This window comes from Phyllopteryx taeniolatus, chromosome 13 (assembly GCF_024500385.1).
Source record: "Phyllopteryx taeniolatus isolate TA_2022b chromosome 13, UOR_Ptae_1.2, whole genome shotgun sequence".
In the NCBI taxonomy this organism is placed as follows: domain Eukaryota; kingdom Metazoa; phylum Chordata; class Actinopteri; order Syngnathiformes; family Syngnathidae; genus Phyllopteryx; species Phyllopteryx taeniolatus.
In genome coordinates, this window is record NC_084514.1 from 17996020 (window position 1) to 18016371 (window position 20352).

The 20352-nt window shown below is 41.2% G+C and overlaps 1 protein-coding gene across 1 annotated transcript in view; it reads left to right on the forward strand.

Annotated features, from left to right (window-relative positions):
* Nucleotides 1-15543, forward strand: part of LOC133487685 (neuroblast differentiation-associated protein AHNAK) — a 28817-nt gene extending 13274 nt beyond the window's left edge. The window contains exon 7 of the mRNA XM_061794674.1: nucleotides 30-15543. Coding sequence (XP_061650658.1) covers nucleotides 30-14888 — 14859 coding nt within the window. The 3' untranslated portion in view covers nucleotides 14889-15543. The remainder of the gene's footprint in view (nucleotides 1-29) is intronic.
* The last annotated feature ends 4809 nt before the right edge of the window (nucleotides 15544-20352 follow it).

A 20352-nucleotide genomic window follows, 5' to 3' on the forward strand; every position in this document is an offset into this window, starting at 1 on the left:
GCAAAACTAACATTTCTGTTCCCAATCAGGAGGATGAACCCTTCACTCCAGAGATGCGGGAACATGGAAAATCCAAGAGACGAGGTGATGCACGCATTTCTTGGCCCAAGTTTCCATCCTTAGGGAGAGGAAAGAAGTCCCGTTTTGCAAGGTCTCATAGTTCCTCGGAGGCTGATGAGCAGAGGAAGTTGGAGCTGAGTCCTACCACAAGCGACACAGAGTCCCCGATAAAGACTCAGGACGCCCTCAAAGGCAAAAAACGGCACAAGATGAAGCTTCCATCTCTGACAAAGAGAGGCCGCATTAGTTCCTCTGAAGATCAGGACACTGACGCACCGACAACATGCACACAAGAAGTCGAAGAATTGCTCTCACCTGAGGTTCTTCAAAGCCGTGTGGGAGGAAGGCCTGAAGTACACAGGATGGAGGAGATGACTCTGGTAGAAGGTTCCGACTCAAGAGTGACCAAACCCCTTGCTATTCAACACAGAGTGGATCTCATCGCTATAGACAGCGCTTTGAAAACAACCGATCTAACGGTGGCTCTGGCGGGTCAAGAAAGCCCCACTGGACCACTGTCTCCAGATGGTAAAAAGAAAAAGAAAGAAAGGTCAGAATTAAAATTGAAAATGTTAGGGAAGGACAAATCACACAAGAAGGAGGCAAAAGCCAAATCACCTAAAAGGCTAAAAACACTAGGTGCAAGTTTAGATATAGCAGATCAAGGCATTATAAAGGGGGATCAGCCCGAGCATATGACTCAAATTGAACAAGCATCTCCACTCAAAGGCAAAAGCAAAACTAAAAATAGAACACTCCTCCCCAAGCGTGAAGATATTGAAATTCCTGGTATGGAGGACATGTCTGTAAGGACAAATGTCAAAGGACTCCACGATGAACTACCAGAAACAGTGCAACTCTCAATTGATGTGGACAGCGTGAAAGAGGCTGTTTCAAAATTACCTGGATATAAATTACCCAAGGTTGATATGTGTGGAGTACCTATTCCTGAAGAAATCACTGTGATAGATGCCAACGCCCAAAGAATATCAGTAAAAACACCCACTAAAGTTGCTGATAGCAAAACAAAACAGGAGACACCCATCAGTACGGCAGAAGACACTTCCACTACAGAACTGTCCAAGACTTCATTCAAGCTACCAAAGATCAATCCAGGTGATTTAACTTCAGAAGAAATTGTAACTGTGACCCGCGTGGACCAAACAACTACAGAGACAACACAAGAATGTGAACCTGCACTCAATTCAAAAGAATCTGACAAGAAATCAAAGACGACAAAGATAGTTTTCCCAAGCATTGGGCTTTCAAAGTCAGACTTTAAAATCCCTGACATTGGAATGTATTTCCCGAAACCAAATATTTCTGGACCAAAGGATGATGAGGTGAAAGGAGAAAGAACTATATTCCTAAAAGAAGAAATAAGTGAGGGTGGCATCGTGTCAGATGCTAAAATGCATGAAACTGAAATAAGTATTGGTGAACTTGAATACATTGATTCAGCTGAATCACCTGTCAAGAAGGAACTTGATGGAAAAGGAAGTCCATTCCAAATACTGAAATTTGATGTATCATTACCAAAATTAAGAGGTCCAGAAATTGATTTAAGCTTATCAAAGACTGATGGTAAAGTCAAATCACCTGATGCTCAATTAGGCGCGTACAAGAATATTCCGGAAGAGAAGCAACCAGTTGATACTGCAGGGTCACCCATAGATCAGGAAGCAAAAGGATGGAAGTTTAAAATGCCACAGTTTCATTTCACAATGCCAGAAATTACTGAGCCACAGCTCAATGTGAACGTTATCAAAAAAGACGTGGGTGTGAAAAAAACAGAGCCTGAATCTGAGACCCAACTCCCAGTAGCCTCAGATATGGATTTAAGTCCTGGAATAGCACAGGCAACACCACGAAAAGATAAAAAACCTGAATGTCTTCTGTCTGGAGTTAAACTTGATGGACACGAAACCAAATTTCCAATAACAAAATTTAAAGTAAAGGGACCTGATATTGATTTTGGTTTATCCAAAGAAGGTGGAGATGCTGCTGTGCCAGAGGCCAAGGTTGATTCCAATATTGATATTCCCGGAAAGGACCTTGTAGTTAACATTTCTGCCCCTCGCGTGAATATTGAAGGATCTGTGACAGACACGAAGATTCCAGATGCTGAGCAGGATGGAAAAGGTGGCAGGTTTAAAATGCCACATCTCCGTTTATCCATGCCAAAGGTAAAAGGAGACAAAACACATGCAGACTTGTCAAAAAAAGGCACGGGGGTGACAACTCCAGAGGCTAAAGTTGATGTCTGTATGCCAGATACTCCCAAAATTGACAGTAGTGAAGCCAAAGCCGGAGTCAAACTTCCAACTGCACCATTAGTTGCTGTGGAAATTAAATCACCAGAGTGTGAGGCTGACATGGATGGACAGGGAATGAAGCTCAAAATGCCAAAAATGGGAGTAAGAACGCCAAAAGTAAAAGGGCCTGACATTGAGTTAAATTTAACAAAGAAAGATGTTGATGTCAATCTCCTGGACACAAGAAATGGTGGTAAAATACCAGAGATGCCCCAAATTGGTGTAAATATCAGACAAAGTAATGATTTCCAGACAGATATTGACATTGAAAAACCTGAATTACAAATGCAAGCTTTGAAATTTGATGTTGAAGACAGAGAAAAACTAAAAACTTTAAAAACAAGTGTTGACATCACACAACCAGATGTTCCCAAAGTTGATCTAGGAAAAGTGAATATTGGGATTGCAGAGGCTAAAATTGAAGAACCTGAGATAGATACTGAAACTTTGTATGCTGAAATTGAACATAAAGGGGGAAAGTTTAAAATGCCGAAATTTGGCATCTCCCTGCCAAAAGTGAAAGGACCAGAAATTGATTTAACTATAGCCAAGAAAGAAGTTACTCTACCAGAAGCCAAAGCGGAAGTCAAAATTCCTAGTGAGAAACAAAAAGAGCTTTCTGTTGAAGGTGATATTAAAACTCCTAAGAATAATATTATGGCAAAGGAAACAACATCACCAACTAAATTTTGGAGGCCGATATTCAAACTACCAAAATTCGGGATTGTTTCTCCAACACTTTCTGAAGAAGTACCGGATGGAGACAGAGATGTCAAAATTGATGGATTTGATGATAACATTCCTGAGGAGGTTTTAGCAGTTAGCATTGAACCACCTGGCATTGACATAAGCTTATCAAAGAAAGATGGCGAGATCAGACTCCCAGAAGATGAAGTTGAACTCACAGCTGTTGAGCTGAAACTACCATCAGCTAAAGTGGAAATGGAAGGTCCAAAAATTGAAGCTCAAACAAGTAATCTTGGAGGCTCTCCATCAAAATTCAAACTACCAACTGTGAAATTTCCCAAATTTTCATTAACCAACCAAAGTAGCAAAGACTCTGAACTTGAGATTGGTCTCCCAGATGCTGACATCTCTATTCCAGTCGGAAAGTTGGAGGTGACTCAACCTAAAGTTGAGTTTGAAGCACCAGAAGTTGATGTCAAAATAGACAACCAGGAGTGCAAGTTTAAAATGTCAAAACCTGGAATCTCTGTGCCAAAAATGAAAAGACCTGAAATTGATTTGAGCTCATCAAATGAACTCACAGTTGTTGAAATGAAACTACCATCAGCTAAAGTGGAAATAGAAACTCCCAAGATTGAAACTCAACCAGGCGGTGTTGAGGGATCTCCTTCTAAATTCAAATTACCAACATTGAAATTACCAAAATTAGGCGTGGCTTTACCGCAGGTCAATGTGGAAGTGGACAAAGATGTCAAAATGGAGGGAGCAGATTTAAAACCACCAGAAATAAAAGTTGAAGCAGAAGTTCCTGATACTGCTACAGATGTTGATGTCAAAGTGAAAAGGTCTCGAGTCTCATTTCCCAAATTCTCATTAAACAAGCAAAGTAGCAAAGAATCTGAAGTTGGCATTTCTGTCCCAGGTGTTGACGTTTCTGTTCCAGAAGGAAAACTGGAAATCACTTCACCGAAACTGGAGTTTCAACCACCGGACGTTGATGTAAATATCGATGGGCAGGAGGGCAAGTACAAAATGACAAAGTTTGGCATCTCCATGCCAAAAGTAAAAAGCCCTGACATTGATATAAGCTTACCCAAGAAAGAAGGCGAGATCAGACTCCCAGAGGCTGAAGTTGAACTCACAGATGTTAGGATGGACCTACCATCTGCTAAAGTGGAAATAGAAGGTCCAAAGATTGAAGCTCAACCAGGTTGCGTTGAAGGATCTCCATCAAAATTCAAACTACCAACATTCAAATTACCCAAATTAGGGGTGGCTTTACCACAGGTCAGTGTGGAAGTACCTGATATGGACAAAGAGATCAAGGTGGATGGAGCAACTGTAAAATCACCAGAAATATTGGTTGAAGCCAAACTTCCTGATGCTGCGGCAGATGTTGATGTGAAGTTGAAAAAGTCTAGATTCTCATTCCCCAAATTCTCATTAACCAAGCAAAGTAGCAAAGAATCTGAATTTGATATTAATCTCCCAGATGTTGATGTTTCTGTTCCAGAAGGAAAACTGGAACTCACTTCACCTAAAGTGGAGTTTCAACCACCAGAAATTGATGTAAATATCGATGGCCAGGAGGGCAAGTACAAAATGCCAAAGTTTGGCATTTCCATGCCAAACGTAAAAGGCCCTGCCATTGATATAAGTTTATCAAAGAAAGATGGAGGGCTCAGACTCCCAGAAGCTGAAGTTGAACTCACAGATATTGAAATGAAACTACCATCAGCTCAAGTCGAAATAGAAGGCCCTAAGATTGAAACTCAACCAGGTAGCGTAGACGGCTCTCCATCAAAATTTAAACTGCCAACATTCAAATTACCCAAATTAGGGGTGGCTTTACCACAAGTCAGTGTGGAAGTACCTGATATGGACAAAGAGATCAAGGTGGATGGAGCAACTGTAAAATCACCAGAATTATTGGTTGAAGCCAAACTTCCTGATGCTGCGGCAGATGTTGATGTCAAAGTGAAAAAGTCTAGATTCTCATTCCCCAAATTCTCATTAACCAAGCAAAGTAGCAAAGAATCAGAATTTGATATGGATCTCCCACATGTTGATGTTTCTCTTCCAGAAGGAAAACTGGAAATCACTTCACCTAAAGTGGAGTTTCAACCACCGGAAGTTGATGTAAATATCGATGGCCAGGAGGGCAAGTACAAAATGCCAAAGTTTGGCATCTCCATGCCAAACGTAAAAGGCCCTGACATTGATATAAGCTTATCAAAGAAAGATGGAGGACTCAGACTCCCAGAAGCTGAAGTTGAACTCACAGATATTGAAATGAAACTACCATCAGCTCAAGTGGAAATCGAAGGCCCTAAGATTGAAGCTCAACCAGGTAGTGTTGACGGCTCTCCATCAAAATTCAAATTGCCAACATTCAAATTACCCAAATTTGGGCTGGCTTTACCACAGGTCAGTGTGGAAGTACCTGATATGGACAAAGAGATCAAGGTGGATGGAGCAACTGTAAAATCACCAGAATTATTGGTTGAAGCCAAACTTCCTGATGCTGTGGCAGATGTTGATGTCAAAGTGAAAAAGTCTAGATTCTCATTCCCCAAATTCTCATTAACCAAGCAAAGTAGCAAAGAATCTGAAGTTGACATTTCTGTCCCAGGTGTTGACGTTTCTGTTCCAGAAGGAAAACTGGAAATCACTTCTCCTAAAGTGGAGTTTCAACCACCGGAAGTTGATGTAAATATCGATGGGCAGGAGGGCAAGTACAAATTGCCAAAGTTTGGCATCTCCATGCCAAACGTAAAAGGCCCTGACCTTGATATAAGCTTCTCAAAGAAAGATGGAGGACTCAGACTCCCAGAAGCTGAAGTTGAACTCACAGATATTGAAATGAAACTACCATCAGCTCAAGTGGAAATAGAAGGCCCTAAGATTGAAGTTCAACCAGGTAGTGTTGACGGCTCTCCATCAAAATTTAAACTGCCAACATTCAAATTACCCAAATTAGGGGTGGCTTTACCACAAGTCAGTGTGGAAGTACCTGATATGGACAAAGAGATCAAGGTGGATGGAGCAACTGTAAAATCACCAGAATTATTGGTTGAAGCCAAACTTCCTGATGCTGCGGCAGATGTTGATGTCAAGTTGAAAAAGTCTAGATTCTCATTCCCCAAGTTCTCATTAACCAAGCAAAGTAGCAAAGAATCTGAATTTGATATTGATCTCCCAGATGTTGATGTTTCTGTTCCAGAAGGAAAACTGGAAATCACTTCACCTAAAGTAGAGTTTCAACCACCGGACGTTGATGTAAATATCGATGGGCAGGAGGGCAAGTACAAAATGCCAAAGTTTGGCATCTCCATGCCAAACGTAAAAGGCCCTGACATTGATCTAAGCTTCTCAAGGAAAGATGGAGGACTCAGACTGCCAGAAGCTGAAGTTGAACTCACAGATATTGAAATGAAACTACCATCAGCTCAAGTGGAAATCGAAGGCCCTAAGATTGAAGCTCAACCAGGTAGTGTTGACGGCTCTCCATCAAAATTCAAATTGCCAACATTCAAATTACCCAAATTTGGGCTGGCTTTACAACAGGTCAGTGTGGAAGTACCTGATATGGACAAAGAGATCAAGGTGGATGGAGCAACTGTAAAATCACCAGAATTATTGGTTGAAGCCAAACTTCCTGATGCTGCGGCAGATGTTGATGTGAAGTTGAAAAAGTCTAGATTCTCATTCCCCAAATTCTCATTAACCAAGCAAAGTAGCAAAGAATCTGAATTTGATATTAATCTCCCAGATGTTGATGTTTCTGTTCCAGAAGGAAAACTGGAACTCACTTCACCTAAAGTGGAGTTTCAACCACCAGAAATTGATGTAAATATCGATGGCCAGGAGGGCAAGTACAAAATGCCAAAGTTTGGCATTTCCATGCCAAACGTAAAAGGCCCTGCCATTGATATAAGTTTATCAAAGAAAGATGGAGGGCTCAGACTCCCAGAAGCTGAAGTTGAACTCACAGATATTGAAATGAAACTACCATCAGCTCAAGTGGAAATAGAAGGCCCTAAGATTGAAACTCAACCAGGTAGCGTAGACGGCTCTCCATCAAAATTTAAACTGCCAACATTCAAATTACCCAAATTAGGGGTGGCTTTACCACAAGTCAGTGTGGAAGTACCTGATATGGACAAAGAGATCAAGGTGGATGGAGCAACTGTAAAATCACCAGAATTATTGGTTGAAGCCAAACTTCCTGATGCTGCGGCAGATGTTGATGTCAAAGTGAAAAAGTCTAGATTCTCATTCCCCAAATTCTCATTAACCAAGCAAAGTAGCAAAGAATCAGAATTTGATATGGATCTCCCACATGTTGATGTTTCTCTTCCAGAAGGAAAACTGGAAATCACTTCACCTAAAGTGGAGTTTCAACCACCGGAAGTTGATGTAAATATCGATGGCCAGGAGGGCAAGTACAAAATGCCAAAGTTTGGCATCTCCATGCCAAACGTAAAAGGCCCTGACATTGATATAAGCTTATCAAAGAAAGATGGAGGGCTCAGACTCCCAGAAGCTGAAGTTGAACTCACAGATATTGAAATGAAACTACCATCAGCTCAAGTGGAAATCGAAGGCCCTAAGATTGAAGCTCAACCAGGTAGTGTTGACGGCTCTCCATCAAAATTCAAATTGCCAACATTCAAATTACCCAAATTTGGGCTGGCTTTACCACAGGTCAGTGTGGAAGTACCTGATATGGACAAAGAGATCAAGGTGGATGGAGCAACTGTAAAATCACCAGAATTATTGGTTGAAGCCAAACTTCCTGATGCTGTGGCAGATGTTGATGTCAAAGTGAAAAAGTCTAGATTCTCATTCCCCAAATTCTCATTAACCAAGCAAAGTAGCAAAGAATCTGAAGTTGACATTTCTGTCCCAGGTGTTGACGTTTCTGTTCCAGAAGGAAAACTGGAAATCACTTCTCCTAAAGTGGAGTTTCAACCACCGGAAGTTGATGTAAATATCGATGGGCAGGAGGGCAAGTACAAATTGCCAAAGTTTGGCATCTCCATGCCAAACGTAAAAGGCCCTGACCTTGATATAAGCTTTTCAAAGAAAGATGGAGGACTCAGACTCCCAGAAGCTGAAGTTGAACTCACAGATATTGAAATGAAACTACCATCAGCTCAAGTGGAAATAGAAGGCCCTAAGATTGAAGTTCAACCAGGTAGTGTTGACGGCTCTCCATCAAAATTTAAACTGCCAACATTCAAATTACCCAAATTAGGGGTGGCTTTACCACAAGTCAGTGTGGAAGTACCTGATATGGACAAAGAGATCAAGGTGGATGGAGCAACTGTAAAATCACCAGAATTATTGGTTGAAGCCAAACTTCCTGATGCTGCGGCAGATGTTGATGTCAAGTTGAAAAAGTCTAGATTCTCATTCCCCAAGTTCTCATTAACCAAGCAAAGTAGCAAAGAATCTGAATTTGATATTGATCTCCCAGATGTTGATGTTTCTGTTCCAGAAGGAAAACTGGAAATCACTTCACCTAAAGTAGAGTTTCAACCACCGGACGTTGATGTAAATATCGATGGGCAGGAGGGCAAGTACAAAATGCCAAAGTTTGGCATCTCCATGCCAAACGTAAAAGGCCCTGACATTGATCTAAGCTTCTCAAGGAAAGATGGAGGACTCAGACTGCCAGAAGCTGAAGTTGAACTCACAGATATTGAAATGAAACTACCATCAGCTCAAGTGGAAATCGAAGGCCCTAAGATTGAAGCTCAACCAGGTAGTGTTGACGGCTCTCCATCAAAATTCAAATTGCCAACATTCAAATTACCCAAATTTGGGCTGGCTTTACCACAGGTCAGTGTGGAAGTACCTGATATGGACAAAGAGATCAAGGTGGATGGAGCAACTGTAAAATCACCAGAATTATTGGTTGAAGCCAAACTTCCTGATGCTGTGGCAGATGTTGATGTCAAAGTGAAAAAGTCTAGATTCTCATTCCCCAAATTCTCATTAACTAAGCAAAGTAGCAAAGAATCTGAAGTTGACATTTCTGTCCCAGGTGTTGACGTTTCTGTTCCAGAAGGAAAACTGGAAATCACTTCTCCTAAAGTGGAGTTTCAACCACCGGAAGTTGATGTAAATATCGATGGGCAGGAGGGCAAGTACAAATTGCCAAAGTTTGGCATCTCCATGCCAAACGTAAAAGGCCCTGACCTTGACATAAGCTTCTCAAAGAAAGATGGAGGACTCAGACTCCCAGAAGCTGAAGTTGAACTCACAGATATTGAAATGAAACTACCATCAGCTCAAGTGGAAATAGAAGGCCCTAAGATTGAAGTTCAACCAGGTAGTGTTGACGGCTCTCCATCAAAATTTAAACTGCCAACATTCAAATTACCCAAATTAGGGGTGGCTTTACCACAAGTCAGTGTGGAAGTACCTGATATGGACAAAGAGATCAAGGTGGATGGAGCAACTGTAAAATCACCAGAATTATTGGTTGAAGCCAAACTTCCTGATGCTGCGGCAGATGTTGATGTCAAGTTGAAAAAGTCTAGATTCTCATTCCCCAAGTTCTCATTAACCAAGCAAAGTAGCAAAGAATCTGAATTTGATATTGATCTCCCAGATGTTGATGTTTCTGTTCCAGAAGGAAAACTGGAAATCACTTCACCTAAAGTAGAGTTTCAACCACCGGACGTTGATGTAAATATCGATGGGCAGGAGGGCAAGTACAAAATGCCAAAGTTTGGCATCTCCATGCCAAACGTAAAAGGCCCTGACATTGATATAAGATTATCAAAGAAAGATGGAGGACTCAGACTCCCAGAAGCTGAAGTTGAACTCACAGATATTGAAATGAAACTACCATCAGCTCAAGTGGAAATCGAAGGCCCTAAGATTGAAGCTCAACCAGGTAGTGTTGACGGCTCTCCATCAAAATTCAAATTGCCAACATTCAAATTACCCAAATTTGGGCTGGCTTTACCACAGGTCAGTGTGGAAGTACCGGATATAGACAAAGAGGTCAAGGTGGATGGAGCAACTGTAAAATCACCAGAATTATTGGTTGAAGCCAAACTTCCTGATGCTGTGGCAGATGTTGATGTCAAAGTGAAAAAGTCTAGATTCTCATTCCCCAAATTCTCATTAACCAAGCAAAGTAGCAAAGAATCTGAAGTTGACATTTCTGTCCCAGGTGTTGACGTTTCTGTTCCAGAAGGAAAACTGGAAATCACTTCTCCTAAAGTGGAGTTTCAACCACCGGAAGTTGATGTAAATATCGATGGGCAGGAGGGCAAGTACAAATTGCCAAGGTTTGGCATCTCCATGCCAAACGTAAAAGGCCCTGACCTTGATATAAGCTTCTCAAAGAAAGATGGAGGACTCAGACTCCCAGAAGCTGAAGTTGAACTCACAGATATTGAAATGAAACTACCATCAGCTCAAGTGGAAATAGAAGGCCCTAAGATTGAAGTTCAACCAGGTAGTGTTGACGGCTCTCCATCAAAATTTAAACTGCCAACATTCAAATTACCCAAATTAGGGGTGGCTTTACCACAAGTCAGTGTGGAAGTACCTGATATGGACAAAGAGATCAAGGTGGATGGAGCAACTGTAAAATCACCAGAATTATTGGTTGAAGCCAAACTTCCTGATGCTGCGGCAGATGTTGATGTCAAGTTGAAAAAGTCTAGATTCTCATTCCCCAAGTTCTCATTAACCAAGCAAAGTAGCAAAGAATCTGAATTTGATATTGATCTCCCAGATGTTGATGTTTCTGTTCCAGAAGGAAAACTGGAAATCACTTCACCTAAAGTAGAGTTTCAACCACCAGAAGTTGATGTAAATATCGATGGCCAGGAGGGCAAGTACAAAATGCCAAAGTTTGGCATCTCCATGCCAAACGTAAAAGGCGCTGACATTGATCTAAGCTTCTCAAGGAAAGATGGAGGACTCAGACTGCCAGAAGCTGAAGTTGAACTCACAGATATTGAAATGAAACTACCATCAGCTCAAGTGGAAATAGAAGGCCCTAAGATTGAAGTTCAACCAGGTAGTGTTGACGGCTCTCCATCAAAATTTAAACTGCCAACATTCAAATTACCCAAATTAGGGGTGGGTTTACCACAAGTCAGTGTGGAAGTACCTGATATGGACAAAGAGATCAAGGTGGATGGAGCAAATGTAAAATCACCAGACTTATTGGTTGAAGCCAAACTTCCTGATGCTGCGGCAGATGTTGATGTCAAAGTGAAAAAGTCTAGATTCTTATTCCCCAAATTCTCATTAACCAAGCAAAGTAGCAAAGAATCTGAATTTGATATGGATCTCCCACATGTTGATGTTTCTGTTCCAGGAGGAAAACTGGAAATCACTTCTCCTAAAGTGGAGTTTCAACCACCGGAAGTTGATGTAAATATCGATGGGCAGGAGGGCAAGTACAAATTGCCAAAGTTTGGCATCTCCATGCCAAAAGTAAAAAGCCCTGACATTGATATAAGTTTACCCAAGAAAGAAGGCGAGATCAGACTCCCAGAGGCTGAAGTTGAACTCACAGATGTTAGGATGGACCTACCATCTGCTAAAGTGGAAATAGAAGGTCCAAAGATTGAAGCTCAACCAGGTTGCGTTGAAGGATCTCCATCAAAATTCAAACTACCAACATTCAAATTACCTAAATTAGGGGTGGCTTTACCACAGGTCAATGTGGAAGTCCCTGATATAGACAAACACATCAAAGTGGACGGAGCAGATGGAAAATCATCAGAATTAAAGGCTGAAGCAAAGCCTCCTGATCCTGCTTCAGATGTTGATGTCGATGGCCAGGAGGGCAAGTACAAAATGCCAAAGTTTGGCATTTCCATGCCAAAAGTAAAAGGACGTGACACTGACACAACTTTATCAAAGAAGGATGGTGAGATCGGAGTCCCAGAGGCTGAAGTTGAACTTACAGGTGTTGAAATGAACCTACCATCAGCCAAAGTGGAAATAGATGGCCCTAAGATTGAAGCTAAACCAGGTAGTCTTGAAGGATCACCTTCAAAATTCAAACTGCCAACATTCAAATTACCAAAATTAGGTGTGGCTTTACCACAAGTCAGTGTGGAAGTGCCTGATATGGACAAAGACATTAAGGTGGACGGAGTAGATGTAAAATCACCGGAATTATTGGTTGAAGCCAAACTTCCCGATCTTGCGGCAGATGTTGATGTCAAGGTGAAAAAGTCAAGATTCTCATTTCCCAAATTCTCATTATCCAAGCAAAGTAGCAAAGACCCAGACGTTGATGTTTCTACTCCAGAAGGGAAAATGGAAATCACGTCACCTAAAGTGGAGTTTCAACCACCAGAAGTTGATTTACATTTAGATGGTCAGGAGAGCAAGTCTAAGTTTGGCATTTCGATGCCAAAAGTAAAAGGACCTGACATTGATATAAGATTATTAAAGAAAGATGGAGAGATGAGACTTCAAGAAATTGAAGTTGAACTTACTGATATTGAAATGAAACTACCATCATCTAAAGTGGAAATAGAAGCTCCTAAGATTGAAGCTCAACCACGGAGTGTTGAGGGATCTCCTTCAAAAATTAAATTGACAAAGGTAAAATTCCCTAAATTTGGAGTTTCAAAACCAAAGTTCAGTGTCGAAGTACCTGATATGGACAAAGACAATTTAGTTGGCGATGTAAAGATTGTGGTCCCGGAACAAGAAGCTGCAATAAATGTTTCATCGCCCACCACTGACAGAGGGGGAATATCAGTTGATGTGAAAGAAGGTGAGCTTGAAGGATCAGGAAGCAAGTTTATAATGCCTAAGTTTGGCATCTCCATGCCAAAAGTGAAAAGGCCTGACATTGATATAGGCATATCAACGCAAGATGGAGATATCATACTCCCTGAAGCTGAAGGTGAACTCACGGAAGTTGAAAGGACACTACCGTCATCCAAAGTAGAACCAGAAGACCCTAAGATTGAAGCTCAACCAGGTAATGATGAGAAATCTGCTTCAAAATTCAAACTACCAACAGTGAAATTTCCAAAATTTTCATTAACTAAGCAAAGTAGCAAAGAATGTGAAGTTGAGGTTGCCCTCCCAGATGGTGACTTTTCTACTCCTGAACGAAATTTGGAAATTACTCTACCACAAGTTGAGTTTCAACCACCAGAAGTCGATGTAAATATAGATGAGCAGGAGAGCAAGTTTAAAATGCCAAAGTTTGGTGTTTCCATGCCAAAAGTAAAAGGCACTGACATTGATATAAGCTTATCAAAAAAGAATGGCGGTATCACACTCCCAAATGTTGAAGTTCAACTCCCAGATGCTGAAATGAAACTACTGTCTCCTAAAGTGGAATTAGAAGGTGCAAAGATTGACGCTAAAAAAAGTGTTGTTGAAGGATCTACATCAAAATTTAAACTACCATCTTTGAAATTACCTAAATTTGGAGGTTCTCCATCAAAGGTTTGTGTTGAAGTGCCTGATGTGGAGGAAGACAGTGAAATTGATGGCATAAAGATGGAGATACCTGAAGATGACGTCACGCTGGTTGTTTCCGCACCCAGCATTGACACTGAAGACGTTTCTGTGGAAGTGAAAACTGAAGGAGGTGAACTTGAAGGACCAGGAATCAAACTTAAACCATTGCCAGATGTTGACGCTGAGATCAAACTGACGGATGGTGAAGTTGAACAATTGGAAAGTACCATCTCAGCCCCGGAAGCGCCGAAAGTTGAGTTTGACGTCAAGATGAGCAAGGGGATGGAGAATGATGACGTGAGTCCCGTCTCTCCAAGCAAATTCAAACTGCCATCCTTCAAAATGCCAAGACTTGCATTTTCACGGCAAAAACCAGAAGGCAAAAGTGTATCACCTGAGACAGAATATAAAGACAATCAACCAGAGATAAAAACTGAACTGAATGGAGATGGTAAATCACCACAAGCCACTCCCACAACATTTGGAGTTGTCCTAAAAAAATTTGAAGGTGAATTTGATATGGCACAAACAGAACAAGTGGAAGAACATCCAGACGCCTCAGAGAAGGAAAAGGACACAAAGGACAAACAAGCCAAGCAACAAGCCACCAAAACTCCTGAGCGGACAGGATGGTTTAGCTTTCCAACATTTGGGCTCTCCTCACCTTCAGCACCTGCCAAAACTCCCCAAAAAGACGACGAGAAGGATCAAAAGAGTCCATCAGGAGAACGTGAGTTAGACATCAGCCCTACCTGTTCCGTGCAGTCATCAGATGCCTTCGCTGACATCAGCTCAACAGTGACAAGCGAGTATGTCAGTTTGCCCCCATCTTCTCCGACCAAAGTAACTGTCAAATACTCTGATCCGAACTTACCTCCGGAACTCGGAGAAATGAACGTCGTAACTTCCACTGCAAGGTCCGAGCTGATCACAATCGAGCCAGACTTACCCGAGAAGATCACCATCCTGTCCTCTGAGGTCTCGTCTTCCTCCGAGGAAACTCTCAGACTGGCGTCGGGGAAAATACATGTGTTTACGTCCAGCGTACAAGCAGGCTCTGAATCACAGCACACCAAAGTTCTGTCCAAGGTCCAGTCAACCAGCGAGGCCAGTCAGATTTCGTCATCATGGACGGTGGAGAGTTCTCAGAGTAGCAGGACGTTGTCCCAGAAACAAATTGTCCGCGAAACGTCTCGCGAAAGCACAGAAACCTTCGTGATTACCAAACAGATCACCAAAATGTTTGAGCCCGCTGAGTTCTTCGGAGACGACGAGACGGCTTCATCCATACAGCGACTCAGAGAATCCGTTCACTCAGAGAAGATGAGATTTTTTGACGGTGCTGAGAAGTGAGGTGCTAGCTAAATCAACATCATTGGTAAAAAAATTAGAACATTTGTCAGTGTTTAGTCAAGCGCAGGTATTAATGGAACTGCATGTTGCCGAACGGAAAAAAAAAAGATGGACAAACGTTGCTGGCATAAGAAAAATGCGATGAAATTATTAATAAGCTACGTATCTAAGTGTCTTATGACCGGGCTTCCGTAAATCTGCTTACAGATTGCTTTCTGTGGTACAGAAAATGTTTACTTGCAGCATTTTTGCTCTAACATCATAAGGGCGTTAACAATCAGGCTATAGCAAAATTTATGTTGACGATAATGTAGTGTATGTCATAAAAAAATAACGTGTCTATGTATCCGCTGAGGTATTCTTGTTACTGCAGTAAAGGAAACACTAGCAAAGAAATGTAACAGTTATGATGACAAAAAGTGTACTACTGTAACTATATTTTTATTAAGATTTTTGCTTAAACCTTATTTGCTACAGTACATACATATATATGAATCAGCAGTGCATTAACAGCCAATGTAAATAATAATAACAATAATAATAATAATGCTGTTTGTGTAAAAAGCTTTCAATGACCTCTGGATAATTCCATGTGCTTTAACTCCAAATGTTTGCAATATACACATAAATAAATACATATTATTACAAGTCAAAAGCATGTCTGAAGATTTAATGCCTTACCACCTGTTGATGACGAGAAGTCAGAGCTCGAGGGGAGTTCTTCCACACCAAACTCATCCAAGCATGCTTTGTTGGTCCTTGCTTTGTGCATAGGGAACAGAAATGTTAGATACATTACGTATGTATTTTAAAGAGGAAAAATTGAATTTTTAAAGTTTGTATACAAATAGTTATGTCTCGGGAGTGCCTGCCCACTCATCACGTATGAAATTAAAACAACTAAGTAAATATTTAGCACTTCTGCACCTCTATTACCAATGATGATGATGAAATGCTGCATTTCCAAGTGATAATGCAAGGGAATCTCTGTGAGTGCCGGCTTTATGGGTGTACATTTGAGGGTCTTAAATTATCCAGTGGTGGCTCCGCGCAAGGTAATCAGCGGTGCATTAAGTGTTGTTTGAGTCACAGATTAGCGCGATGAGGGCTGGCACACATGTATCAAACAGTAAATAGCACTACACAGTGGTATCGCTAGGCACTTTTAGGGGGGCACTCCAAAAATATTTGACCAACATGTGTTAAAGGTCCCGTATTTTGCAAAATTAACTTTTTCTAGTATTCGAGATGTAATATTGTCTCTACGGTGCCTCAGTACATGTGAAATCCATCCATCCATTCTCAACACCGCTTATCCTGTTCAGGGTCATTGGGCGCTGGAGCCTATCCCAGCTGATTTTGGGCGAAAGGCGGACTACACCCTGAACTGGTCGCCAATCAGCCGCAGGGCACATATATACACGGACAACCATTCGCACTCACATTCACACCGTCACTGAGTGGGAACTGAACCCACACTGCCCGCGCCAAAGTCAGGCGAGTGTACCACAACACCATCAGTGACTCACATGTGAAATGTGAATTACAATGGTCCGCGTATTCCTGAGTTTGGGATGTTTTTCTGCCGAGAGGCCGGAAAATTCGCCCAATGGAATTTCTCAAGCTTGTCTACGTCACTAGAGAAGATCTCCGACGACCTCTCCCCTCCCGAGCCAGCGCTGTCAACATAACAACCACGTGTGCGCTAACAAGTGGGTCTTCTACACAGAGGCAACAAATGAGAGGAAAGGGGGACTGTCTTAGCCAAATATGGACAAAGCGGATAGAAAACTGGCTCAAACAGAAGTAGTTGTCAGAGGGGCCTTTTATGGACACGCGTATGACAAAACCAACGTGTTTTTGGAAATGAATTGACACTTTTATACTAAGTCCATATTAGAAAGTCACTCTAAATAGCCAAAATATGGGACCGTTAATGGCAAAGGTTCATCGTCCAAGCCCCTCCTAAAACCGATCTCAAGCCCCCCAAAAACAAATGTTTTTCTCCACAAAATGTCCCCTGCCAACCCCGCCTACCCCACCAGTTTTGACAAAGTATACTTTGCCACAATAGGCTTGTTACTATTGTTAAATAAAGAGTAAAACGTACAGTTATGTGTTTTCAATTGCAGGGGATAAAAGTATAATTCCACCAGAAAAATAAATACTCAAGCAAAGATAGTTACCTGACAAATCTACTTAAGTAGCCCCCACTAATGTGCCTTATTCCTGATCAATTAAATAAGGGGTCTCAAAACTTCTGTCACTCCAAGTACAACGCGACGGTTGATACTGCATTTATACCCTAGAGGGAGACACAGCTCACCTTAAAGGTTTGATTTAACAGCCACGGTGGCTCTTATGTGAAACAGACAACAACAAAAAGTGACTTTTGTAAGATTTTGAAAAATATCTAAATATATTCGCGACGGTAGCTAGCTAACCGAGACATTATTTCCCAAGCTAGCTACCGTCGAGGTAACGTTACGGTCGTACAGGTCGACTGAATACAACCAGAACCGCTAATTAACTTCATTGAAAACATAGAGCGTACTTGTATGTTTTGGGGAGAGTTATTTTACATTTACCTGACAAACGATTCGGCTAACAGCTATTTTAAAAAAACTAAAAAAAACGTGAAAACCCTCGAGGGACACTCTCGCACCTGAACATGTGCTGCTTTCAGGTGCATTTCGCCAACTGATAACTTTTGAACTATTTCGCCTGGAAAACCGGGTACACACATTCCAATTTGAACATCTTACTTCGATTCTGCCATTTATCCCAAATTAAAATCGTTGCGGTGCAAAGTTTAATGGGTTTAAACTAAGGTCGAATGATAGATGACCCAGTGCATTTATGTACTGTACACAGTCAGTCCCGCGTTGGTATGGAAGTGGCCATTTTTCCGACAGCAGTGTAGGGGACCTCGACACTCCTAACTGCGCATGCGCGCAGTACTTTGCTGGGCAGCTTGACCGCCTATCGCCCACATCTTCATCAGAATCCGCATCATCATCATCAGCAGCAACAGCAGCAGCAGCATCAGTGTGATGAAGAGCTTCCTAATCTAAACCAACAGACAGGTATGGATCTTTTTATTTATAAAACAAAACAAATAAACATTGTATTCTATATTATATATATAGTATTTATCTTTAATAAAGAAAGTAAATTAAATATGCCAAGGTAAATTGTTGAAACTTTTCCATTGGAGGTGTTGGACATTTGACACATTTGGTGTTGTGGGTGTCTTTTTATATACCGTATAACTCGGCAGTATTCTCAATCTAGTCATAGTGTCAGTAAGCAACTCGGCGACCTGTTGTGAAGAAGCTCAATTATTCATCATTCAGCACACACAGTGCGAACATTTATGCAGTGCAGTAACAAAGAGGGAACAGGAAATGACATTAAAACACCACAAAGCTGCATAGTGTGTGTGGACAGGAAATAAATTTTGATATCTTTTTAACTCTTAAATCTGAATTTATTCGTGTGATGGTTTCGTTCTACTTTCTAATATCTATTTACATTGGTGATAAGTTATGGATTTTCAAATAAGGAAGGGGTGATGATCAGAGCTCCTCCTGTACAGTGCTCGAATTTTTACAACAAAAATAGAAAACATACTCTTATTTATTTTGACACAATAAAATAATCGTCCTTTTATTCCTCGTTAATCCAATCTTGGACATCATTACATGCTGAAAATAAATATTGTGTATCGTAGTTGGCTCAGGATAGGAGCACCCTGCAGCTTGCATCAGTTTCACACAGTTGTTTTTTTCTGTTTTGTTCATTTGAGCTGATTTGCAGCTAACTGAATTTTTGTGGTCGTCTGCGGCTCTCATGGCAACACGCAAAGCGACCACCTCAGGAAAGAATACCTTTTCTCGTTATAACTTTGCATGTTATGTTATTTTTATATTAGCTACTGTTCCGCACAAGTAGGTTCTTACATGGTAACTAGGATGCATTGACATTTTTCTGGCATTTTCTCGTGTACAGAACATTCACCATGACTTTATTTGGACGGCGGTCAAATTTGGGACGTTTGTAAATGTAATTGAGATGTCACCACGGGCCAAAAATCGTATCCGTTAGTTCCATTTTGCTAAAGTTATGACAAAGATAGTACAGTTAGTCACAAAAAGTTCATAGAAGGCACATCATCGTACGCCAGTAATCACGGTGGCAGTTCAGTTCACGTTCGAAAATTACAGCAAAAACTGCAAACTGCTAGCCATAAGTGCGCCAGCAAATAAAAGATTACAAAATCATATTCAATCATAGTTTTTTCTTCTTTTTAGGAAACAATGGACATAGATAAATGCATCAGTTTGAACAGTCTGATTTTTTTATGCAACACAATCACAAATGGCCTTAAAAACAATATGATGTACCCAACAGCATAAATCTTGTTTTGGAAAGCAGCAGCTCGTCTTCTTTTTAGGAAATAAATGACACAGGCCCATGCAACAGTGACAGTTTGAACAATCTGATTTATCAAGCTATATACAAGCACCCATGGCCTTAGTAGTAATCAATGATTTTTTTTTTCTTTTTAGGTAAGTGCAACATCGGTAGCTCCTCTTCTTTTTAGGAAACCAAACCTGTAGACAAGTGGAACAATCTCCACAAGTGATGTTTGTGTAGCAATGTAGCATGTTGGTGAGGCGCCGCATATATTGTCTTTTTTTTTTAACCTATCCTTTCACATTCGCTGAAAATCTCATCTATTTGCTCATTTTGATCGCAGGCAATACAATGAAACAATTAACTTTGGTGTCAACTGGTGAAATTCATTGATAGTGGGGTTTTTTTTCATGCTTTTGAGATGTCCTGATTTGTTTACTGTCCTTCCTTGATTGTACCTCATGCACCGTCAAAGGTGAACCTGGAAGTATGGGTAGCGGGCGTGGAACAGTGCGACTGCTCAAGACGACCTAGCGACGAGCTGGCGTTCGGGACCGGCTTAAGTACGCCGCTGATAATGACTCGCTCTCCAACTCGTCTCTCCGCTCCTGCGCATAGACAAACCTAAGAACACACACACACACAGGGAGTGCTGAGACAGCAGCCCTGACAACTTTGCCATCATAATTTGTCTGTTTTCCAAACGTATTATTGTGTGTAAATCCTGCGTTAGTGTAAAGTGCTAGTCCGCATATTTGTTTGCCCATGTGTGATGTCAAATCAGTTTCTGCTCGCGTGTTATTTAGGCCAGTAAGCAAACGAATACTATTGATTAGACTGATGTGAGGGAGATTCTTTTTTGTGTTGAATAATTTTACTGAACACAGTCATTTATGTATCATGGGTTCCTGATTGTGTACATGCTAGATGCATGTGTTGGTGCTTTATGGTCCTCCCCATTTTACAATAAGTATTTTTCTGCCATCTTGTGGCATCCATATGAAATTGCAAACCCCTTTGAGGGAAGCGTCAATTAGTCGCAGAT